The following is a 25908-nucleotide window of genomic DNA, read 5'->3' as shown; positions in this document are numbered from 1 at the left end:
GTTGCTTTTTTTCTTCATGTTTTATTATTTCCTCAGTGATTCATTTTATTTGTATAATTCTTGTATAAAATATGCTATATTTAACATAATTTGCATAGATAAAGCATTGTATTTTCACTCTATACAATAGCCAGATTATTACTATGCATTTGCATTACTCCTGACCATTTCCCAAAGCATACCCTATGGTTCAGATTGATTTTCAGTCATGGATTTGTACTTAATTATTACAGTATGAAAATCTACTCTCATTAATTGTGCATATTGTACAATTTGTGCTTTTTTATTATTACTATTTTTCTTTTTATTACTGCTGCAGAACAGCATGGCATTCAGGAGCTACAACACAAACAATAGAGGCAAACAAGAAAAGAGATGAATGTGAATTTGGTCATTTTTTGCATTTAAGAGGTTGTTGCTCAGCAGCCGGCTCTCTTGTCGTAGATGTCAGAGCATTATGATAAAGGTGACAAAACATTTACCGTGATGGAATACCAGTGTCAAGCATCTTTAAAGGCTCTTTCCGTATTGAAATGAATGTAAACCAGCGCTGCCCTGAAGCTAGGAAATCAATCCAAAAACATATGGTACGCTTTTGAAATCAGTCTCCAGTAACATATTGAATACAAAGTTTAGAGTTAATGGGCAAAAACATCTGCATGGTCCTTAAAATCCTGGCAGAGACCCCTCCTGATGTTCTCTATATGGGGCCAGCTATCTGCCCTACTTCTGCTCGGTTTGCTCTCCTATCCAAGTAGCTCTCTCTTCCTCTGTGACCCACACCTGCCGCTCTCTCCAACATCCCCCTCCACCCTGCACCCTCCACCCTTTGGGCCCGCAGCACTCCCTCCCCTCCCTTGTCATATCTGTCATAGACGTTCAGTAGCTGGTGTTGCTCCAGGCTTCAAATTTAATTTGGTTTCAATCTGCTGTAATTGCTTTGAGAGACGGCCGTGTCTGCACGTTTTTCCTCCTTTATATCTGCTGGAATACTTTATAGGGTGTGTGTGCGTGTGTGCGTGAATGCGTGTGTGTCCATGGATGAATATGACTGAAGGTGTGTGATCATGTGTGCGCGTGTGTGTAAATCCCAAACAATTGCCTGGCCACACACCGTCAATGATACACTTTGTCAAACACCAGCTGCTGTCACTGGACTCTCTGGCACTTTGACAAGGCTTTTGTCAGATACTATACACTTTCTCTTTGTAGCAGAGAAGGAGGAGGGGGGAGGGAGCGAGGTAAATCTGCAAAATATCTGTTCGGTAACACGTCATGACCTTTTAGTTGAATAATAACCCTCCTATAAGGCATGTGTAACTCCTTTCATTATTCAGCAATCTAAAGTAAGAGGGAGGATGATTGAAGTAAAGGGCAAATAATTGACAGCAAAAATAAACAGTTTGCCCTTGAATTGCAGACTGTGCTGTGGTGAGGTGAAAGGAAGGGAGATAAGCTGATGGACTGAGATAATACTGGTTTGTGTAAAAAGAAAAAAAATCACATTCCTCCATTCCTATGGTGTTTTTTTTATCTCTGTCTGTCCAACCGCCTCCTTTTTCGTCCTGGTCATCTCTGAATCAGTCTGACCATGGAAAAAACAGGAAAAAAACAGGAAAAAACAGGAAAAAAATGTGACAGCTGTCCTTACAAAATCACTGATCACACATTATATAAAGAACATTTTTTTTTTGTATTTTAGATATGATAATGGCCAGTAAAAATCCTTAAAGGGATTCCCCCGCTACCCTCCCAAAGAATCCTTTAATTTTCTATTTTGTCTTAACAACACTCCTCTGACCCCCTCCAACTGTATCAAGTGTGAGCCAGTCAATGGAAAGGGCACAGAGATTACAAATGTGTGTATAATTGATTGCTTGTTGATCAGTGAGGGCTGATTGCAAGTGTACAGTGTGTGTCGAATGAAGTTCGTGTGGGTGTAAAATGTGACCAGGCATGATTAACAGTGTGTCTTAATGCGCATTGTGCATTAAGACACACTGTTGTGCATATGCATTAAAAACACAGACACACACATAGGGACAAACACGCTTGTCTTCCAAACAAGATTCTTAAGAGTTTCAGCCGCTGCCATAGTTTTCCTGTTAATGGCGTATGTTTGTGTGTGTGTGCGTGTGTGTTTTTACATAATGGGTGTGCTTTGGCATAACTGGAGTTTGTGTGACACAAATAACAGATTGCTGTGGCTGAGTGTATGCATCAGCTCTCCGTCTCGTTCCTTTGTGTTTGTGTCGCAGAATGCGTGCATATATCACCCTCACCTTTGATCAAGGAGACATTTGCCCTGCATCTTGATGCTGTTTCGCTCTGCTCCTCCCCACTCAGCCTGCTGAGGAGACGGACGAAACAAGCAGGTCATCTGAGCAATCGCACATACCTCTTAACAGATGTACCAACTAAAAGAGAAGTAATGTGCTCCGTTTCTTTCTAGTGGAATGTCACTTGGCTTCTCTTGTCTTATTTATTTTTAGCTATCACTTGTTCCAAACAATGGGTATGTAATTTTCTCCTTCTCAGTCACCTGCAAGGTCGATGCCTCACGGGCTGCTAGAGAAACAAGACGTCTGAATCTTTTTTTTTTTGTTGTAAATCACACCTAAAGGCTCCGTTCCCCTCTCACTCTGCCTCTGTTGTCTGACTGATTCTAGTGACAGCAGGAAAGGCCGGGCAGCAGTTTGGGCATGTCTGTGACTATCCGTCAAACAATGGACAGTGAGCCCAGCCAGCCAGACACCCGCGTGTCACTGAGCTGATCCTGGACCCTGCCTGCACGCTCACCCTGAGCCCCCTGCTGGCCCCGGCATGTAGGACACTTTGCTCCTCCTGAGACGTCCAGGCTGCATGTCTGTGTGGTGTTGACTCACTACGATGATCCTGCACTGACCTTGTTTGACCTTTTCTGTCTTTTAAATTTGTGCTGGATATGTGCATTGGGTCCTGGGAATCTGTAAAGTAAATGTTGGGATAAAGCTGTTTGTAGAATATCTCCCATAGGAGGCTTAATTGAATCTACAATGATAGTTGCTCCAGTGAATTATAATGTGCAGTACAATGGTCTTTGGCCCTGTGCTGTGCTATGATGAGTCTGCCACTTAGCTTCAAAGGCTTTGTGGTTTAATAAGCAAAATGCACATTATTTTAAATGGAGTATCTCAAATTAAACAAAACGTGCCCCAATTAGATGGAAATTAATATTGTTTTTATGGAGATACTTCAGCAGTCAGTAATATGTTAGATTAGCTCATTTGCTCCCGTGACATTGCTTCTAACATAATCGTATTTTGATTATATCCATTTTATAAAGTCAAAAGTAGGCTGATTAGTACACAAGAGCTTGTGATCAAGGTCGATTATTTTCAGTGTAGCTCTGAAGACCGATAATGAGGGAGTTTAGCTGCTGCACAGAGCTACTGTTCTGTTCCAAAGGAGTGACAGCTGCCTTTCTTTTCCAATTGAACTACACACAGACGCTTTAGCACAATGCTGGCAATCTACTGTGGAAACATGTTGTTTCTGTGGGCCTGTGTGGAGTGCAGAAAGCTGGTGTTTGATTTCGAAAAAAGCTGGTGAGTAGCTGCTGCCGCGGGTAGGTGACAAGCTTGCGTCTTCCAGATCCGGTCTCCGTGGAAACAGCAGAGAGCTGAGTTGCGAATGCTCTGTTCGGGAAAAGCAAAAAGAAATTGTTAACATTTCCGTTGAGGAGGGGGAAGATTATCTGAGGGTGGGGTGGGGGGACAAAGGCAGGGATTATCTCAGCACATGCTACAATAGCACTACACACACAGCCACTGCAAACGCGCCTGCCACGGGGGGCTTTGGATCATAGAACAAAGACAGGGTCTCCCACCCATCCATGCAGATCCCCTGTCAGAGTTAGCTAATAAGGACTACAATACCCAGCTACCAGTAGCAAACCAACCAGGGACCTGGAATTAAGGGTCATTATTTGTCCTCATTATGGACTTTAACATTGTTTGGCCACTCTGAAGAAGAGAGCCTATTGTTTTTATCATAGTAGTGTGTTACTGCAACTTGAAATGGGAAGTCATCTACACCGCTTAGAAGAATGTGTAACAATGCAAGCAATAAAAAAACATGTCATAGGATTTCAAGCTTCTACCCAGTTGGTGCCTGCGTCGATGAAGAGTTCTGCGCTATGTGAAGTCAATTAAACATTTTGAAGTTGGTTTGTGACTGTGTTGTTGGAATTAATATGGATTTGGAGAAGGGGGAAAGTTTGAGAGCAGTAAACTAAGACAGATGGAGACAAATGGAGTACAGCATTTGATGGGAGGATAAAACAGCCGAGCAAAGAGGAGTGATAAAAGGATGGCGAGAGAATGAAAGGTGGTCGTGGGGGACGGCGGTTGCAGTGGCAAGGGTGCGAGGCGAAGTGAAAAGTGAGTTTGTCTGTGATGTTTTAAAATTCTGGAGTGGAAAGTCCCTCCATCTGTTATTGTGGGACGGTTCTGACTCAGTGATTTCTATGATTGGCCTTAATCCAGGCCGAGTGGAGAAGACAGAATGAAGAGCTTAAAGCAGACTGCTCTCAGTCTGACAGGCTCCACTGGCTGCTGCTGCTGCTGCTGCTGGTGGAGCTCATTGGTACGCTCGGTGTGCTGCCCCCTAATGGACCAACTGCTCCACGACACTGCACCTCTCTGCACTACTACAGCACAGTGAGCAGCAGCTCTTAAGGCCATGACACAGTGGTGACATTTTGATGTAACATGAAGAAGTAATTCGCCATTAAAAACAACAGTTTTCACTCAACTTGTAATGCTCCTTGCAATGTCTTTGACAATTTATGACCTCATATGGTTTCATACACCAGGAAAGCAATATTGCCCACAGATGTATCATGTCCTCCACACTGTCTCTAGGTAAATATGTGGTCTCTGATGCTTCTTCCTGATCCTTCATGTGTCAGTAGATACAGTGAAGTTGTAGTTCATAGTGATGCTAGGTCTGGATATCTTATTCAACAATGTGGGAAGGACCCTCAACAAAGCTGTTCTATATATAGACATATATTTTCATCGAGCTTAGTGGCTTACCATTATGACTGTCAGTGTCCACAGCAGCCAATCACTGTGAAATTTACTAAGGGTCTTCCCTCGCTGCGCTGTGACCTCAGCAGAGTAATTTCACAGTCTTTTGGTCCCCAAGGTGACTCGAGCGTTCCTAGAAACCAAGCTGAGGGGGTCATTGGGAACATGTTGAGTACCTCGACACAAGGCTGCAATCACATGTACAGACCGTACCGTCAAGTGCCCTCTCACTCAAACAAGCACATTTTAGGGCTGTTTTGGAGTGTCCCTACGGATCACACACAGACAACAGTGTGGTGTGTCGAGTGCCCTTTAAGTTAATGCTCGGTGGAAGGGCCTAACAGGCTGCGGCAATCAGACGGCCCGGTGTCGAGGTGGCACTCACCACAGCATGACGCTGTCCGTCCCTTGTGTGCTGTCATTCCCCTAGAAATAACATGACTTCGAGTGATTAAACTGCTCCCCTCTGGAACAGAGCAAACTGAACAGTTATGAATATTAAAGATCATAATCGCCTCATGCTGAGCTTTTTGTTGTTTTATTTTGCTCCCCCTGCTGTCTTTTTGCTCTGTGAGATCACATTGAGGGAGCGCGGCTTTTCACCATCAGGGCTCTTGGACAATGGAGACATTAAGAGGGTTGTACAGCCTGCAGTTGAGCTGGTTGTACAATTACACTGTCACCTACATCATTATGTACAGTGTTTGCGTACACGACAGCCTCCATTGTGTGTTGTTTAAGGCTGTAGACGTGGAGGTACTTCACATGCTCCTATCCATTACAGAGTTGTGTTTATGGTTCTTGACCTTTCCTTAAGGCTGGCTGACAAATGGCCCGATGTGATGCATTTTGTGTCAAGGTTACAACCGCAATAACATTAGACGGCCATGTTCATGTTGTCAACTCTTCTGGTGTCTTTGTGCCTGCGTGCTGTAGTGTTATTTGCTGTGTTGTGTGGGCCTGTACCGAGCTTATCTGTGCTGTACTGTGCTGATCTCACTATGCTCATCCAGTGTTTCTAAGCTGCTTGGGCTCCAGCCACCAGCATAGATGATATATCCCTGCCCCCCTCCTTCCCACATCTCTCACTCTGATTCATGGGCTGTTTGTGTTGCCCATCCATCTGGGCCAACACAGAGAGACGAAAGACACATGAAGACACATGGCTGTTTTTAGAGCAGGGGGACTGCATTAAGCTGCTAGGGAAGAGATAGGGTCCTAGAGAAATGGTGGCCTACCAGGGAGAGAGGGAGGGAAAATACCATGGGAGGACACGTGGGCTACTCAGGGGGAGAGAAATGGATTTTCTGAGGGGACAAAGTAGAGATTGTTACTGACAGATTAAATGCCGAGAAAAAGACTGAGCCAAAGGGATGAAAGGGAAGCTAGATCAAAGATCATGACAGAGGGTTGAGGAAAAAACGGTGAAAACTTATTTTTTATTATCCTTAAAAAGAACTTTGCATATATTGCAAAAGAACATAATAAATATTCCAGCTGTTGTGACACAGATTGGAATCATATGACTTTCATTTCTCAGGCTGATCTCAGAGCTGGAAATTCAGTTAGATTATTGTTCAGCTGCTCAGTGTTTATCCCTAATTGAAAACTGTAGTGTTGATAGTTTCATCAAGAGATTACCACAGTGGCGCTGCCCTATTGGAAGACTCATCCTCTCTTTACAAAACAAAATGACTAATGGACTCTTTGGTAATAATTTAAATTGGATAATTATATCCTCATTTCATTGTTTCAGTCGCCTCATCGTCTCATTAGGAAATTAAATAAATCTTATCGTTGTTATTTAATACTTGTTCAGGTGATTAAAAAGCACAATGCAAAAGTATAAAGACACAGAGGACTTGAATGGATCCATATTTTCACAAATTGGTTTAGTGATATCACATTATGTACATATTGAGACCATTCTGCTCCACTAACGTCCCTGTACACACCGCTAGAGCCTGGACTGATATTCTGTGTCAGGTCTGTGTTTAGAAGAGGTGGGGCAGTATTGTGTCTGTGAGGGGGAGGGTCAGCTTTGATGAGGTGGGCGGGGCTCCTAATAGAAATAGGACAGCTTATACTATAATGAGAGTTTATGTCTTGTGTGTTTTTGGTAGATAAAAAGCCTCCAGCGGAAGGGGACTGGTTCCTTCACTGAGGCTCCACTGATGAATGAGCTCATACTGTAGCAGGGGTCTAAATAGGGTTACTAATTTCAGGGCCCTGGCCCCCCTGGGACTTTACGGCTGATCACACTATTCTGGGACAGGAACTAGATCGCCCCCTAGAGGCCCGGGAAAACCTAGATACTGAGGCACGAGAGGGAGGGAGAGAGACGCTAAGGCTTCACCATATTTGCCACTTGGATGACTTCCTATATGAGAAGTCTACACACTTTAAGCTGTCATCATAGTAAATAGAGTTAGACTACTAAAGCACATCTTTAAGACAACATCAGTAGCTAGTGGTGTTTGATGCTAGTCGAGAATACTAACACTAGTAGAGAATATTGAGTTTTATTCTATACAAGTCATGGTGTTCAGACTTTTCAGTTGCCAACAGAAAGTCAATCAAACCATGTTTTAACTGTATTGTAATGCAACTGTAAAACTAAGAACTTGACAGCAACTAAAGCTACCAATCAGCAAACATTACCTCTCCAGCTAATGTCTGCCTACAAACATGGACATTATCATGCTAATTTGTTGGCAAACAAACCAGGAGAAAGTATACACGGCTTAAAAACTAACCTGCAAATATCAAGATCAACCAGTATGGAGTCGCACTGGTGTGGATCTACTTCAGTACCACTGATGATACTGGTCTGTGCCTTGGCGTATTACTCACACAGCTTTGTTTACATAGTATGTCATACCCATGCCAGCTCAGCTGTCAGTCAAACAAATATTCTTATATATATTATCAACTCATCAATATGTAACAACACTTTCAGCAAATGGTCATTAAATTCCCTCATTTAATCACATATTTAGATTGATGAAATTTCCCTGAGTTGGATTCTCAAGTGTCTGAAATGTTAATAAGTCCAATTGTTTTTTGAAAGACGCTAATGCAGAAACCTCCCGTTAGACCATTATAACCAAAGCCAATTTTGAGAAACAATTTGCAGCTTCTCAAAACATTTAACAATTCTGTGTAGCTGATTAACCTAGTGGCAGTGCACAAGCAGTTGTTGTCTTGTGTCACAATACTGTTATTTGGACTGACTAAGGAGGACAGTGTTTTGGGGTTTGGCGCTCCCTAATCATTTGAATTATCCCACTAATTTACAGCTGTACCACTTTTTGTAGGGAACAAGGTCACTGCCATATTCCCATCGGTTTGTCTGTCTCTCTCTCACACCTGCACAGACATACACACAAATCCATGTCCTATTGACTTCTGACACACTTCTGTTTTTATGTTTCCTTGTAGAAACTGGCCAGGGAGGCGGAGCAGCTTCAGAAGGAGCATGTATGGCAAGACGGTGTGACGGTAAAGTAGGACACCCACTCCTCTCCCTCCTTCTCCGAGACCTCTTCCTTCTTTTTTTCCCTTTTCCTTTCCAGGCTATCTTATTTGTAACTCTTTAATGACAATGTGATCAGCATCACAGAGACAATGTGGTAATAAAGCCAAATTTTATACAAGTGGAAAAAACAATAATACCCACAAACAAAAACACAAGTCCTACATGTACGCACGAACACTATAATTGCTTATTCTTGGAGTTGTTATTTTAATGCTCTTCAGTATTATCTAAAAGCCTTCTGTGCGTTTTATTTCACAGGATACAGCAATTTGAACATTGTATTCTCGTGCAGCTGACCTTTGAAACACAAGAGATCTGCTCTTGAAATCAAAAAAAAAGGAGAAATGGTTTTACTCCGGTCTGTGTTTGACTGTGTGTTTTGGAGCCTGCGTGCTCCACTGACTCTCAAATTTGCAAACACTCAAATGCCCCATGAACATGCATGCATACTGATGCACATGCACACATACACACATATATATATACATAGCCTCACCCGATTGATACACATGCACATTCCCTACTGTCACATCCTCTGTCTCCAGGGAGACGAGCTAGCTGTCATGGTACACTTCCCACAAATGGATTTTTAACCCGGCGCCTCCTGGGGGATATTTGAGAAAAGGCTTTAACTGATTTAAAACGAATAATTATGAGGCATACTTCCCTACAAAGTCCATTTTTATTCATGGTTGCTTACTCTCTGGAGCTGTAGTCTTCGGGTGGCTGAGCTGCACCCTTCCCTCCCAGCTGGTCCGAGGGAGGGAGCTGCAGTGCGGCTGTCCCTTCATCTTAGGCCGGAGGGAAGTTGATGCCTGCCTCTCTCTCTGCCCGGCTCTGATGCACCACGATCGGATGTGTAGCCAGCCATGCAGGAAGTGGAGCCTGGGTCACAGTGACCACACACAGCACACCTGTTCATAAGTAGCTGCATCCAATATGGCATCAATACCTCCTCAAGTGGAAAAGCCAGCATTCTCTTTAATCCAATCGCCCCAACCAAAACCACTCTCTCCCTCTTTTCTTCATTTTCTGTTTTTCTTTTTTCCTCTTCCTGTTTCCATCTCTCTTTCTGCCCAGTCACCAGCCTCACAACCACCTTTACCCTCTGCACCTCCATCACGTACATATGCTTATTTTGTTATCTGTACATGTCTTTGATCAGGCATGAAAATAGTTTGAATACATCATATTTTTGCAAATACTGCAAAAATAATCCTAATGGTTCTCCTCTATTAATAATGTATTGGAGCTGATTTCATTTGCCTTTATAATTAGGCCAGGTAATGAATCTCAGCAGGGGCGACGGTGAAACCATTAAAAAATCTCACAAATAAGTTGGGGGTTGGGTAGAGGTTGAGGTAGATATGCCACATCCTCGCAAGAATATTTTTCCTTTTCGTAGAGTTTTTGCTTTCCTAATTTATCTTTAGGTGAGCACTCTGCTGACTGACACTCTAATTAGATTAGCATGCTCTTTGGGCATATTAGCAGAAATGCGTTGCATCTTAAACTAGCGGGTGGAGCAGTCTGTCAAATGAAGAGAATAGGTGTTCATGCATGAGTGACGGAGCGGTTTGATAGAATTTCTGAGTGGGTGAGGGTGTATATATATGTGTGTGTGTGTGTGTGTGTGTGTGTGTGTGTGTGTGTGTGTGTGTGTGTGTGTGTGTGTGTGTGTGTGTGTGTGTGTGTGTGTGTGTGTGTGTGTGTTTGTATGGGTGGGTGGGGGCGGTTGGAAAATGTGGTTGTTTGTGTTTATCGGCGAGCAGGTATTTATTTGCATGTGTTTATTAACGGCAGGTTCAGTACCTGGACCAGCCCATCTGCTCGCCTCCCCAAAGTGGTGACATCATAGAAACTCAATGATACGCCTGTTCCTCTTAGCGGCTGCCATCGCAGCTGTTACCGTAGCAATGGGAAGACCTCACTCTTCCCCTCTCTCTCTCGCTCTCTCTCTCTCTCTCTCTCTCTCTCTCTCTCTCTCGCACACACACACATTCAAGCTTTTGCCTTGCCTAACTGCAGAGCCAGATTTCTGACCATCCCGACTGCCGGACATTATGGATGTCAAAATGTTGATCGTAACAACTGTTGTGATGGTCGTTCAGGGTTTTAAATCCATTGGCATGAAATGGTGTGTGAAATGGACATTAAAGTGTTGGATTGCCGCTGATTTCTCAAGGTCAGGTGCCCATCCCTCTGTGACACTCCACTATTGTGTTGGCAACAGACTCTTCCCAAGGCGACAGAGTCATTTCAGTGCTGCTTTGCAATTCTCATAGGGGGGAGGGAGAACAACTTCAGAGACAAATATCAAAACTCTTCTCTGTTTGGTAAACTGAAAAGTGGGAGCTAAAAGGCAGAGATCTGTAAAACTTTTCTGGTTAGCATCAGCATATCACTATTTTTTTTTTTTCTAAATCATAGAAAGGTTATAAAACAATGGGGTTTATAATATTCAGGTAATATCTAAATGTTGCTTTTCTGGAGAGGAAACCATATTGCAACAACATACATCTACAGTAAGAAGGTCTACACTTAGATTCAAATATTTACACAAACACACATTTACAATAATACAATTTCATTAGCACAGTCAGCCAACCAAAAAATTACAGCTGAAGAAATTCTTAGTTGACTAATATTCATAGGATTTCTTTGACTAATCGATTAGTTGTTGAAGTGTACCACTTTTCACATAATAGCTAGCTGTCTTTTACATTTTCTCGACTCTTGTGAGGGTGATGTCATACATGATTAGTGGCCACATAAGGCAAGATAGTAATCCAAACTTCAGGCACAAGATCTTGAGCTTGCCAGGCAGCATGGATCTGTTGATGTCATTGATGATTTTTTGCCTAAGCTTGTCTACCTGATCAGTGTTCTTCAGTATTGAGTTGCACTATCTTCCTAGATTTTTGACTGGTTTCTCTGATACAGTTGGGATTGATTGAGAGCTTTTGTTCTGTCAGTTTGTCTGAGATGCTTTTTGACTTTGATGGCTTCAATTTCATTCTGGCCTCTGTGAAGCTTCCATAGAAGGCGTCTGATCCAAGGTGCTGTTGCTGTCAGCGTTCTCATGTCATCCATGTATGCCCTGATGGGTGGTAGACAGACTCCAGGCTTAAGCAGCTAACCACCCACTACGCACTTGGAGGCCCTTATGATGATTTCAATCGCAATGGTGAAAACCAATTGGGAGATGGCACACCCTGCCATTATGCCAATCACCATGTGGTGCCATATATTGGTAAAGTCTGACGATGTAAAACAGAACTGCAGATCTGGAAAATAGGCCTTGACAAGGTTTGTGATGATCTCTGGTATCCTAAAGAAGTCAAAGAAAATGTGAGGGACAGTTCCAAAGACGTTCAAGGACATTGACATGGAGATCACTCCTTGTTCTTTGCAGTCTGGATTTTGTGCCAAATCATTCTAGTGTGTTTGAGGCATCCAGAGAACCCTGGGATACCTGCCTTTTGGACTGTTGTGTCCACAAGGTTGTTTCTCTTCAGAAAGCTGTTCATCCTCTGAACCATGAAACTGAAGAAAATCTTTCCCTCTACACTTTGGAGAGCGACGTGTCGGATTCGGCCTATATCCGTGGATTCCTTCTCTTTCAGAATCAGGACTCCTCCTGCTCTGTTTATGCTTTGGGTATATTTACCTTCTCTGTTAGCTAAGGCAGGTTCTAGGAGCCTAAAGTCTACCTGCTCAACACCAAATGGCACATAGACAGAGAAATTGAGCAGCTGGTGAACATAGTAGAGCATTTAGTAGCTACAGAGACAGATATTTCTCTAAGGGGTGGGTGGAGACCAAAAACAAATGAGAGTTAATTTTGGACTTTTATTCATCAGGTGGCCAGAAGCACAACTCCAAATGAATGCTAATGTTGCTCTGTGTTTATGTTCACCATAAAAATTTGATAATGTGTCAGTGTTCAAGTGGCCAAAAAATGTAAAGTTATTGCCGCTTAAAAGATGCATTACCCTATCTTTATACAGAGTCGCCTTTGATCCAATAATGTTTAGTTATTAAACTTAAGTTGGATAATCCAGCCATTCAACAGCCTCCAAACTGCACAAAGACATATAGAAATGGCATCAACTAGTATTTTTCAGTCTCAATGGCAATTTTTTTAAATTATTCCCGTTCTGCTAATTTTACAAAATGGAAAATTGTCTCTGGTCAGCATAATGTTGAAATTAATTACAAGATCAACAATATATTATCACCTACATTATCCTCAATCAGTTGTTCCACCACTCATCTTCCATCATATACTGGCTACAAACGATGACCGCTGTCTCTTAGCTAAGAGAGGGTTGACTTGAGATGCTACACCTTGGACCAGAGACACAAGACTGGATGAAAGAACAGAGATTGTGGAGATCGGAGGAAGACCTGTACACTTTCAATCAGATTGTGATGTGGCAGCTGCTGTACGTTTGAAATGCATTAGTGCTAATAGCGGTGCCATTAGGGGAGAGAGAGGCATTCTGTTGATGGGTTGCCATGATGAAACCAGGGAGAGGGGGTGACAAAGAGAGCCACGGAGGGAGAGAGAGGTGTAAGTGAGAAAGCAAGTGACTGAGGGAAGAAAGCATAAGAGGGGGAGAAAACGGGAAACAGAGATGGAGCCATCTTCCAGGCCATTTACTGCAATCATCACTCTCTAATCAATCAAGCCTTTCATCATAGGACAACACAGTCTCTCTTTTTCTTTCTCTTCCTCTCCCTCTGCCTCTTTCCCTCTTCATCTCCACTCAGCCACCCACTCTCATACATAACAGAGTAGTATTCATGTGACCTCTTTCTTGCTCCTCACACATGTATGTTCATTTGGTACCTTTTGTAATACCTAAAAATAGAATTCACACAGTACATGGCCTACAGTGTTCACGTCCACACTGCTAAAAGCCTTTGCTTTTTTTTAATTCATATTCTGGCAAAACATTTTTTATTATATACTGTACATTTCTCAGTGGGCATTGATTGCGGCTACATTTAGCTAGTATTTCAGCCACATTCACTGCCCTAAGTCACAATAAGTCCCCTAAGAGGTGTAACATAACAGGAGCTAGGGGTGCTAGCTAGAGTTGCAAGGGGTTGTTCACTTGACCAAGTTCGGCTCCTTTCATAATGCCTCTATTTGAGATAATTGGCCCTTCAGAGGAAATGAGTGAGAATCATTGTGGCGACTCTCAGCCCAGCCCTCGAAGCTACCAGCTCCATTAGCCACAGAATACATTAGTCTTATGAGGGCTGCCTTTGACAGATTTAAATTCAGATTCTGGTAAAAATAAAAATAAAAACTGAAATAAAGAGGTTTTGTTTCATCTCACTCTTCTCTCAACATGTTAATTTTATAACATTATTCCTCCTTTTTTTTGTCTTTGGAAAAGTTGCTAAACCCGTGTCTTCGTCTCTCACTGTGTTCACTAAAACAGACAGCAATTGACCATAGGACCAAGCACATGCATTTTAGTATTTAGTAGCAAATATTTTCTTGCTGAATTGTGACATTTTTCTTCCCCAATAGTTGAACTGAACCAAATGGATGGATACAGGAATAATTGGCAAGCTAGTGGTGTTTTATTTGCAAGTGATTCTTATTGGTTTATTATTTTATTTTTTTGCATTGACCATCGTGTTCTTCTCATTTTGCCGGTTCTATATGACCTGAACTAAATATCTATCCCTCATTTTTAAAGCCATATGCATACCTTCTAAAGCTGAAGTGAAAATACAATTGATTCTGCCAACCATCATGTGTCAGCACCACAGCTACCAAAACTGAAAAGGATCTACACAGCTCGGGCCTGAGATGCAGAGGTTGGAATATAGTATAATGTGAGCCTCTTTTTTATTTTTTATACACAGTTCTTATTTCAAACACGCAGCATAGCCATGCAGTATAATCATAAATATACTGCATCTATTTTCATTGTGAGCTGTTTTTTTTTCTATTCCTTATTGCGGCGAGACAGACCGCTTACAGCCTGCCGAGCACGTAATGGAACTCATAAACAGTGTTATCACTGAATCCTGAGCCACGGAGCGGACTTCCATCTGTTCGCCACTGGAAGGGAAAAAAATGAGGAGTGGCTACGTGGACAGAAATTCCTACAGTATACACTTAGCAGAGTCTCCTCCATATTAAATGTATCTGATGGTGTGGATGCCTCAGAAACTGGATCTAGCTTACCTATACTGAAACGTATCTGTAAAGGATGCTAATACGTAAATGAGAAAGCTTGACGTCTGTGTCTGTGTGGATCAAGCATCATTGGATCAATTGATTAATTAGTATTATGTCGATACAGACTTTACATTAAACTGGACTCCAGCTCCTCCCTCTCCTGTCGTCTCCTCTCCTGGTGCCTTTCCTCATTTTCTATCAACTGCTGCTCTTCTCACAGCTTTGTTGAGGCTTTTGGTTGCTGTGGTGACCCAATAGTTTGGTAATTTCAGCTTCTTGATTGCAGTCCATTGTAAAAAAGTGGTGCTCTCCAAGGTAGAAATGTCCATTTCTCTGTTTTTTTTTAGTACTTCTTACCTTCTCCAACTCTTTTCTCTCTACCGCTCCTTCTGTTTCTCCACATCTCACCCCTAATGTTCCTCTGCCGCTTCAAGAGAGACCTCTTGAAAACTCATGCTGCTCTACTTTCGAGTAGGGGGACATTGGCAAAGTCTAAAATGACGCAGAATGAAAGAAGCACTGAAGTACTGGGGCAGGTGGTGAGAAACCCTAAGATAAAAAGAGCACAGAGAAGGAGAAAAAGTTCAGGTGTGTCAGTAAGCCTTCAATCAGCAGCAGATTGGCCAACTGTGATGCAGCATGCTAGCCGGGAGGGTTGAGAGAGTGGCTACCATGTCTAAATCCCACTGATCGATCCCACTGCCTCACAGGAGATGGGAATCAATAGTGAGAGAAATCCAGCGAGACTTGATTTTCCCCTTTTAACACATGGCCAACACCCATGAAATGTTATTTTAAAGGCCCTTCTAGTTAAAGCAGAAAGCAAAATGGACTGATTTTGTTTATTTTATTGTATTTTTTGTTTTTCAATGACACATAAATCGTTGAGTGATACATTGATTTGTTTATTGACATTAGTTTTGGCCATTTTGTGCCTTTTGTTAGAGTTCACATTAGATATGACAGGAAATGAGGAGAGAGAGAGATGACAGAAATGACATGAGAACAACAATAACAGTGGTTCCCAGCTAGAGGGCGGATAATGTTGTCCATGGCCTGTGCTTTAAACCCCCTTTTCACCAATGTCAGAAATTGAATGTAACGATTAATCATTCATCTAGGCCCAATTAAAAGTGATGTCTGCTTTATAATTCACGTCCGAGGCTTCTTTCTGTTCCAGCCTACCAAGGTGTTCCAGGTTGTCATTTTGTGAGTGGTGACAGACTGGTCACTGCTGTAGCAGAGGAGAGATGTCTGCTCTGGTTATAGTGTTTGCTCCGTCTATTCTCTCCCTGTTGTCCTTGGTGCCCGTCTGCAGATATCTTAAAGCAAGCTTCCCTTTTGTCATTTGAATGTTCAAATCACTATGAGGGACAGCAAGGCATCTGATGGAAATGATTAGGGGGTCGAAAATAACAGGTTTCCTTTGGTCGCCGTTGATTGTTGATTGGCCACTCTCCGCCAGCCTGTAGAGAGGGGGGTGGGGACTCCTCAGGACTCTATGGACTAGCAGTGGAAGAATTGTTGAAAAACATCAGTGGAATAAAAAGCTGTATTCAACCCTCCAGGAAAAAATGGAACCTGGAAACATTTCACACATGTATGAGGATCTCCAGTGTCGTACCCGGTTGTTTGTGATTGGACACCCCGGCTACAGATGCTGTAAAAATGTTAGACGTGGATAATTGCATTTGCTTTATCAAATCCCTCTGGAATCCAATGATAGCGTTAATGTTGCCGTGGCGTGTTTATCTTATTTGTCTTTATTTGGTGTTATAGCACCTCTTTCCTGCTTCCCCTCTGTTGATCAGATTGGGGTGCTTGTTTGGGAGGCGTTGGCATGCGTGTGTCGTGTTGGATAGGCTTTTTATCTGGCACTGTGTCCATGCAGTGTGGTGATACTATCAGCGTTTAAACCTGTTCCTCAATGGAGCCCTGTCAGCCAAACAATGGAGAGCAGCATTACCCAGAGTGCAGCAGGACAAAAGCCTTCTATCGTTATCGCAGGATTGGAATATTCACAGACTGATTTAACTGCCTTTACCAAGGGGAGGTGTCAGTCTCTGAAAGACGGAGTGAGAGAAAAAGAGAGGGAGGAAGGAAAAGACGAGAAATACGGGATTCTCTGACCTGCAGGCTGTTTACAGAGACGTTTATAGAACAGATATTGCAGATTCACGGGTGAAATTGGGGGCATGAAATGTAACCGTGGCACACTTAATATTTCTTTAGATTATGTTTTTCTTAATTTCTTCTTTCTTAATTGTCCTCCCTCTTCTTCTCCTCCTTCACTCCCTCCTCTATCTCTTGGTTCGCTGCCCATCTTTGTGAGTCTTTGAAGTGAGTGTGCAGTTAGGAGGCACAACGCTCTGTCTGAAGAATAGCAAGACATTGATGAGATGTGCATGGAGAATGTCATTTACTTTGCTGAATTTGCCCTGTGTATTGGAGCTTTAATCTGGGGGCACATTTGTTTATTGGCATACAAATGAACATCTGCATGGAGCTATGCTTGGACGCCGTGGTCTCAGCAGCTCCCTAATCGCTTGAAAGCCTGGAGATGCAGAGCATGCCAATGAGAGAGCAAGAGAGAGAGAGGGAGAGAGGGAGGGAGGCAGCCGCGCCCAAGGCCTCCGCCATGCACTCCTTTATCTGAGCCTCACTCTAGCTCAATAGCTTTCTGCCTCTCTCTTCCAGGCCAACAGTTTTAATTTCCAGTTTGCTGGTTGGCTCTTTATTGACTTGACATTATAAAGAGTTATTTTGGTAACCTTCAGTGGTTAACTTTTAAAAAAACTGAAAAAAAACAACACTATAAAGGGAAAAGCAAGGACCCCCCAAGACAAACTGCAACAAGTTGTGTTCAAAGACAGTCTTGTTTGTAAAAGTAAATACAACAATTAATTAAAAAGTTGGATGTAATGGTATTGTTAGTATACTGTATTACTTTATTTGGCTTTTTAATTGTTCATATTCTTGTTTTATTTCATAATTGTTGCCGGATGAGTTTATTTTACTTGAAAAATTATGATGAACATCGTTGAGATGAATTGAGATGCAGTAGTTTTATAGGCCAAATTTTGGTCTGAAGTCGATTAAGTGTAGCAACACATAATGAAATAATTTTAATGTAATAACGCTCATAATGTTATAATCAGCACATAATGTAAGAAAACGATGAGCGCATAACATAACAGTTTTGTGCAAAAATTTTAGAAAATAATATAATATAATATGTAATATAAGAAATTCAGTGAATACTGTTATAATTTAAAAAAGGTATAATCCTTGTCTTCCTAAAATGATCGGGACACTTCTAGTTTTCCATAACAAAAGTGGAGTCCTTAATTTAACGCAACTGGATTTTGTCTGTTTGTTCTAGAGGACCTTTTCATCAATCAATTCCAAATTGATGAAGCCTCTTGAATGTGTGACAGAAGTCACACATGAATTATGATTCCCATTACTTTAACATGCCTGTTTAATTAATTTCCAAACCTGTCGACATTAGAACTAGGTTTATGCATATGATACCTGCTCACAGAACAGTATCCGTGAGCGGTATTTGACTGCAGGTTAGAGAGCGACAAAGTAAATTATTATCGTCTCCATTTGGACCTTCTAGCTGCTGGATCCCACATTTAATTCCAAGTACAATTTAGGTTCAAGTATAAATATTTTTGTCCAAATACCTTCTTTCACATTTCTGTGAATAAGCTATCTGCCCACACCCAGTAAAGGACAGGATTTAACACCCTGTGAATCAAAAAGGTTCCACCAAAGAACAAGAATCCATGTTTTATTCACATGATACCCCTACAATTCAAGATCAAAGTGGTTAAAGGGCTCTCAGATCCCTGACAAATTCCTACATGTCTATGATTAATTTACCTCTGTTTGAAAATCGTATTTCACAAGCTCACGTTTTAACACTTGTGCAAACCTGTGGACCCTATAAACTAAAGGAAATGAGCTGAAATAATTTGTTTCTAATGGCGTATGGGATTTCATTTTAACATCTCCCCTTTCAGTATGAATGCCCTTGTGCATATATTTCCTTTAAATTTCATTCTCCTGATGAAATTGAATGTCAGTCAGTACATAGATTGTAATGCACCTGTGTGCTATGTGTTCCCCATGCAGAGTATGTGCTTAGCCTGAATGATTTCATTCCCTCCTCTTCCTGGAGAGGCCTCACAAGCCAATATGGCCGAGTGTTTATCCAGTTCGAATGTCTTGAGTTTCATACCATTTGACATGTAGAGATGGGATATAAGGATGCTGTGGAAATAGAAAGACAGAGGGAGCGATAGGTAGAGACATGAGTGGAGATAAGAAAAAGGAGTTACAACCTAAAGCTCTATAACAGGGTTTGCTTCAAACTTTATGTAAGCAGTTCTTCTGTGCAGCAGAATCACATTGTTTAGTTTTTCCTCCTTTATTCTGGTTGCATTTTCACATTAAGTGAGCTGCGTGTGTGTGTGTGTGTGTGTGTGTGTGTGTGTGTGTGTGTGTGTGTGTGTGTGTGTGTGTGTGTGTGTGTGTGTGTGTGTGTGTGTGTGTGTGTGTGTGTGTGTGTGTGTGTCTGTGTGTACCTCATGGGCTGATGTGTGTGGGTTAATGAAGAGCAGTAAATGAAATCCTTTATTGTGTTTGATATAATGTCAGCTTCCATTAGGGAAACTGGGGCTGCGAATGATTGCTAGACTATCGAGGCCAGGAGAGGGGTGCAGTGTGTGTGTGTGTGTGCATTGTGTGTGTGTATTGTGTGTGTGTGTTTCTGCGTGCCTGTGTGCACACCCCAGGGCACGGCGGAGGCACAGAGTGTGTTCTGTAATTATAAAATCATTAGCAGGTGTCCAGAGGAGATATGAATATGACTGTAATCTGTCCCCACCCATGATGGAGCGCTTGTCTCACACTCAAATGTCAACCTGTCTCAGCTGGTCCATTGAGAGAGCTCGCACCTTCACATTCAAAAGATTTAGCCCCAGCAACCACACTCCGTCATTTACATGTTCCCCGACATATGACAGCCTTTATGTACCAACCATTTTTCAATCACGTATTGTTACCATGTGCGTTACCGGATAAATCATCTGTCAAGGTCCTCTTCCAATATGATGACATTTCTGGGCTTCAGAGGCTCCGACCTTCACTTGAGAGGAGATTTTGAAGTTTAAATGTGTAACTACGAGCAATGGATGACATTAAAATAACAGCATGTAGCGTTGACAAGAAAACACGATGGCAGAAGAACAGCCTCATAGTCTGACAGACTGACAGGCGTTCAGACAAACAAAAGATAGGCAGGCATGTATCTGGTCAGACATAAAAACGAGCAGACATTGTAGCCCTGGCAAGGAGACAAAGTCACATTGTAATCTAGAGCAGAGGGGCGGTTTCTATAGCAACAGTAGGCATCTAACCTACGCGCCGCTGCTTTTGCTGAAATCTGAAATTGGTGAGAGGAGGCTGGTATTGAGGATAGAGAGATTGGGAAAGATGAAGATAAGACAAGGCAGGGTGGAGGTGGTGGAGGAGGAGGAGGAGGAGGAGGAGAGATGTTGCAAAGGGAGGAGAGAGGAAGCAGATCGAGATAAGGGTGAGGAGAGGGAAGGAGATGAGCGGAGGAAGATTGATGTAAGGGAGGGGCTGGAGATCATCACCTAACCTCAGTGTTTGTCTTCTGTTTGGAATTTGTTGGTCCACTCAGCATGATAGATTTAATTTACTGATAGCACTTTGTGTCAGTGGGAATTTCTCAGACTTTGTATGTGTCTTTGCGTGCACATGGTGTGTGAGCGCACACACCCCGGCCTTGTTCGTGCACTCGCTCTGTGTTCATTCCCAAGTGTGTACATGCTGTATATGAGTGTCTGTAAGCATGCAGTTATGCATTATATATGTGTATGTGTGCAATAGCAGGACGGTGCTTGCAGAGCGATGAATGTGGAGTAATTGCTGGCTTGGTGTTGTATCAGATGTGTGTTTAACCCAGACCCTGAGTCCATGGAGACCTGTGACCGGCCGCAGCAGATGGCCATGCCACCCCTGGGGGCTGCTCAGAGGGTCATGGTGGCCTAGGACTCGTCCACATGGAGCCACCTCTTCTGTGCATGTCCGGGTGGTGTCAGAGTGTGTGGTTGGAGGCAGAGGTTGTTGGGTTCATAAGTTGGATCGGTGAAACTTTAGTGATGGTGTTATTATGTTTAGAGGGTCTTATTTTCATCATATTGTCAAATGCAACAACGTATGAACAATATAAGTAAGTATGATTTTGGTATATGACTGTAATGGTAAGAAAGAGATTATTTCTTTACTAAGTAGGTATTGTAATGAATACTATTTTCAATCCAAATAAATATCATACTCATGACCTACCTGATATGTAAAGGGCAAGGATGCAGTCTCGTAAACACGGCTCTCCAGCTGTGTAAACAGACATGATACCAATGACAGGTAGGTGACAGACAGAAAGTAAATAACATAAAGTGTCTGAGAAAGGTGTTTGTTTTAGCTTCAATGCTCCTTTGTAAAACATCTACTTGTCTGTGGAGCTCTACAGGAGGGATAACATAGCAAGCATAATTCATATAATTTCTATACTAGACCTATACTAGACCTGCCTTTATTCTGGATGTTTCTCTGCTCATTTATTCAGGTTATTGTATTATTTGAAATAAAAAGAAGTAATAAGGTACAAATGAACAACGTGCAACAATGAAGTGTTAGCAAGGGAGCTACAGTGTTGGGCCTCTCGCTAAACTCTCTCTCCAGTAATGAGTGGTATGTGTTTTTGATGGTATTGTTTGTTTTAGTAAAGCTGCTGGACTGTGTCTCTCGGGTTCAAGGAACCCAGCGTTTATTTACAGGAAGCAGTCCTGAATAATGAGTTGTAATGCCGCAGTAGTGAGAGTAAACTCTTTAGAAGCGAGGGACCAGTCTAAGCAGGACTGGGCTCCAGATCAATCCTGCTGGCAGACACAACACTGTTGCTCTGCCACAGTCTCGCTCGCTCTCTTTCTCTTTCTCTTCTCTCTCTGCAGAGGCAAAGGCTATTTTTAGCAGCTCTGTCCCCACTGCACCCACCACCACCACCACCACCACCCATCTCCCTCCTCTCAATTCATCCCTTCATATCACCCCAACCTCAGCCTCCATACTAACCCTCCACCTTAACCCAATGTACTCCCTGAACGATCCGCTCGGATCCCTCCGCTCAGCTCCTCTCCTCCGTCCTCACTCCTGATCTCTTTGACAGAGCTGTGGAGGCAGAGTGAGTGCTGGGAAGTTGAAGACATTTATCAAGGGGGGGCAGATTCTGCTCCTACTCCATCTTGTCCACGCTCATTACCCAAAGACACAAGCTGCGTCCGGGCTGGTCCGCCCCTTGTTTGGTGTCAGTGTGAGTTTCGATCATACTGTGTTCCTTTGGTGAGTTGTTAGGGACTGAGCCGAGCTGATGACTGACTCCCTGATTAGCACTGGAGATCGGCCAAGACCCCGGCCGTGGTGTGTAGAGAGGCTCTCAAGCCGAAGGGGGCTGAGAGAGAAAGGTGGGGGCTGGCAGAGAAAGAGAATACTTGTGCGTATAGATGATGTACGAGTTAAACAAACACAGGGCGCAGCATGTGTGTGAGACAGCAGGAGAGAGATGAATACAGTGAAGAGCAAGCAAGAGACAGATAAATTGACAGAAAATAAGAGAGTAAGTTGTCTGTAAGAGTCACTTTACCTGTACAGTAGACTCTCTCTTTCTCTGTCAGGCGTCCTCCCTCATCAGACCATGACCACAGCTCCTCCAGTGAGGACGAGTCAGTCACTGTGGTGCCCTTGAGAACGTGCCCTCAGCCTGCCTCTTCATGATAATGAGGCAGGCCCCACGGACGCTGCTTGCCACATGCAACCCACTGCCCGCCCTCACGGCTGCCTCTACGGGAAATAAGGACACCAGTTTCAGAGGAGAGGAGAGGAGGCTAACAGCCTGGGTTTGGGTTTTTTGCTCGGGGTTAATGCTGGGAGCATGATGGTGAAAGGTTGAATCTGGGGTTTCGACTTGTGACTGGTAATTTCAGTCCTTAATTGGAGCGAAATAGTGCATCAAAATTCCATACATTTACATTATTTTCCTTTTTCCTTTTTTTAGTTTCTGTCCTTTTGTGAGAGCTGTTTTCTTAGAGTGAAAACACAGCCAGCTGAGGTCGATAAGCCTCCCAGGCAGATTCATATTTTGAGTTTATTCTTCTCTCATTGCAAATTGAGCTCACACACAGCAGTTTATTTTCTCCACAACACATGACTATGTTCCTACAGTGTTTTTAACACAAGTTTCGAACATGTTCCACCAACATTGCATCTTATAACTCAAAGCATTGCCCAGATACATTCAGCTATCTGCTCACCTTCCCATGACTGTCATTCCACATCACACTACTTCTCCTGTGTTCTGTGATGCTGATTATATTCTCATGCTGACCAGTGTGACTGAATATAACCTTGACTCTCTCTAGCTTACCACCGCGAGGGGGTCGGGTCTGATATAGACGCTGCTATATCTTCTCTCATCACCTGTCTTTTCACTTTTCTTTTCTGCACAGGAGAATGCCATTTCATACTACGATTCCAAAGCGGATTCAGACTATGTGAGTACAGTACGGACTGCTCTCCCCCCCTCCCCCGTCTGCCTGCCTCAAACCCCAAATCCTACCCACTCGACCCCCCGCCCCCTGCCACCCTTTCCTGCAACCCCACCCAGTATCTATCCTGGCCTCCTCGGTGTTGATGCCACCTCCACCCCCCGGTCACAGGCCCCTAGGATGTCTGTGTATGTTAGTGAGGTGACACGGCTTTATGGTGAGTTGGTGTGACAGAGCAGGGGGCGGGCCGACGTGCATGTGACAGTGACTTTCGGCTGTCCTCCCTCAGTCTTATTTCCAGAGTCTTCTCCCTCCCCACGGAGTCTACACAAAGCTGAGCTGCGGGTTTGTTAGACCTCAGCACAAAAACACGGGTCATATCGCGCTTTCATACACCAGGATGCCATTTCAGCCATGCGTGTCATTCATGCTGAAGAATATGAATGACATTGACCGAACAAGCTGCAGGCTGGGAACGCAGTTTTCCTCCAGAAAAAGCCCTGCAAGTTACTGTCGTTTGGTCTCACCACGCCACCACAGCGGCTGCAGTTCCTCCTTAGGATAGGTCACACTCGGAGATTGATTTAGTTTCGAGAAGGAGTGCAAGAATCCCCCCTTAGATCACCAAAAGCACAAAAGATGGGAAGACAGTGAGATAGAGAGAGGAAGAGAGTGAGGCGGAGGAGCAATAAATCATGGTGTGATTTTCTCTTTGTGCACGCCACTCCTGTGATTAATGACACAGCGCTTTAGGGCCTGTCAGCACATCTAATTGGAGAGCATCAGTCATCATTAACATGGCACACTGAGGCCAAGCCAGTGACACACCCCCTGACCCCCACTTCACCAACCCCACAACCACCCATCGACAGTGGCAGAGGTCAGTCTGAGGGCATTCCTCATCGCTGCAACCCCAACAGTCGCCCACCAGTAGTCCCATATCTGTATCTCGATTCCTCCCACAATGCCCCCTTTCAATTAAGGCCTGACTACTGGAGAGAAAGAAATTAACACATATATGTACTACTGTACTGTACTATCTGCAAGAAATGATAAGAATCCATGTTAAAAAAAGGTAAGTGATTTGCGGGCTCTCCTATTCAAGGCTTGTCTCCTCTGTTCCTTATCCTGTACCCTTTACCCTGTTAATTTATCTTCTTGTCACTGTACTCTTGATGTAAAAGTGCAATGTGATTTTTTTTTTATTTTATTTTTTTTAACTGTCCATGTGCCAAAGCATGTCTGGAGAGCATTATATTTATTTATCTTATTCTTTGTATTAATTACACATTCAGATTGTATTGTCCTTTAATGGCTTGATTGATGCACTGGCGCTGTTGTCTGCAAGTTGCACAGTATTAGGACCTTCGAGTCTTATCAGCCATTGGTTAAAACTAAAGACAAGATCAGCCCCAACATGAAGAGTAAAAATGCAAATATTCTTTGGACCGCATGATCCCACTTTCACTGCAATACTTTTATCCGTCTGATAGAAAAATATTGTCAATAACGTTCCTTGGTAGCAATTTACAACCATTAAGCAGCTATTTAATAATTGTAATGTTGTTGTTTTTCCGTAAAGATTCTTTGTTTGTTTAAAAGGCTTTTTTTTTCTCTATCTAACTCGTGCCGGCAGTCGCTCAAATAAACACCCACACACACACATACATGGTCTTAAGTGACATGTTTGAGGTTACCCCTGGTTGGCTGGAGGTGGGAATGAAAGAATCTTCAAACTGTCATCTCTGGCCTCTTCAGCCTTTAATTAAACCTTGAGAACGGGGAGATAAAATTAACAAATTGGGTAATGAATCGAGCAAAACAGGTGGTGGATGGTTGAAGAAAATGAACCAATCAGTCTTTGCTGCGTGGATTTATTCAGCTCCTAATTAGACACTGCCTTCGTTAATTATGATTGGGCTCTTCTGACGAAAAAAAAAAAACCTCCCTGCCCGACATTGACAGAATTAGAGTCAGACTGATTGATAAACAAACACCTCAACCTCACAGTTAGTGCTGTTGAAAAGCCAGCATTCTTTCATATCGTTACAGTTACTTTCAAAGCTATTTGATTTTATTATGAGCAAAAAGGCAGATATGACCTGGAAACAGTCACCATTTTTTAAATATTGATCTCTATCTCGCTCTCTCTACTTTCCTCTTTTCTCCAACTTGTACAAAGTATCAAATAAAACCACAGGAAAATATTATTCTTACCATTGCTTTAACAGTGGAGAAATAAGACTGTTTAGCAGCTCAGATCAGGTCCCAAAGGTGTAGACTTAAAACAACAGGCAAACAGCCTTTTCTCAACAGGATGCAAGACTAAAACTAATAAAACATAAATCACGTCTAACTTGCATTATATACTGTAAGGACCCTTTCCAATAGAACTAATAAATCTGCAAGTTCTTGTCTCACGACCTTTCCCTCATCTAGATGAGCTGTCTG

At 42.8% G+C, this 25908-nt stretch overlaps 1 protein-coding gene across 1 annotated transcript in view; it reads left to right on the top strand.

The window, feature by feature from the left end:
* The window catches only part of cacna2d2a (calcium channel, voltage-dependent, alpha 2/delta subunit 2a), a 134553-nt gene that overhangs the window by 59027 nt on the left and 49618 nt on the right, over positions 1 to 25908 (top strand). The window contains exon 4 of the mRNA XM_054616969.1: positions 8514 to 8573. Within this exon, the coding sequence (XP_054472944.1) occupies positions 8514 to 8573 (60 nt within the window). The remainder of the gene's footprint in view (positions 1 to 8513; positions 8574 to 25908) is intronic.

This window comes from Anoplopoma fimbria, chromosome 17 (genome assembly GCF_027596085.1).
Source record: "Anoplopoma fimbria isolate UVic2021 breed Golden Eagle Sablefish chromosome 17, Afim_UVic_2022, whole genome shotgun sequence".
Taxonomy (NCBI): domain Eukaryota; kingdom Metazoa; phylum Chordata; class Actinopteri; order Perciformes; family Anoplopomatidae; genus Anoplopoma; species Anoplopoma fimbria.
This window is presented reverse-complemented; position numbering and strand designations above follow the sequence as displayed.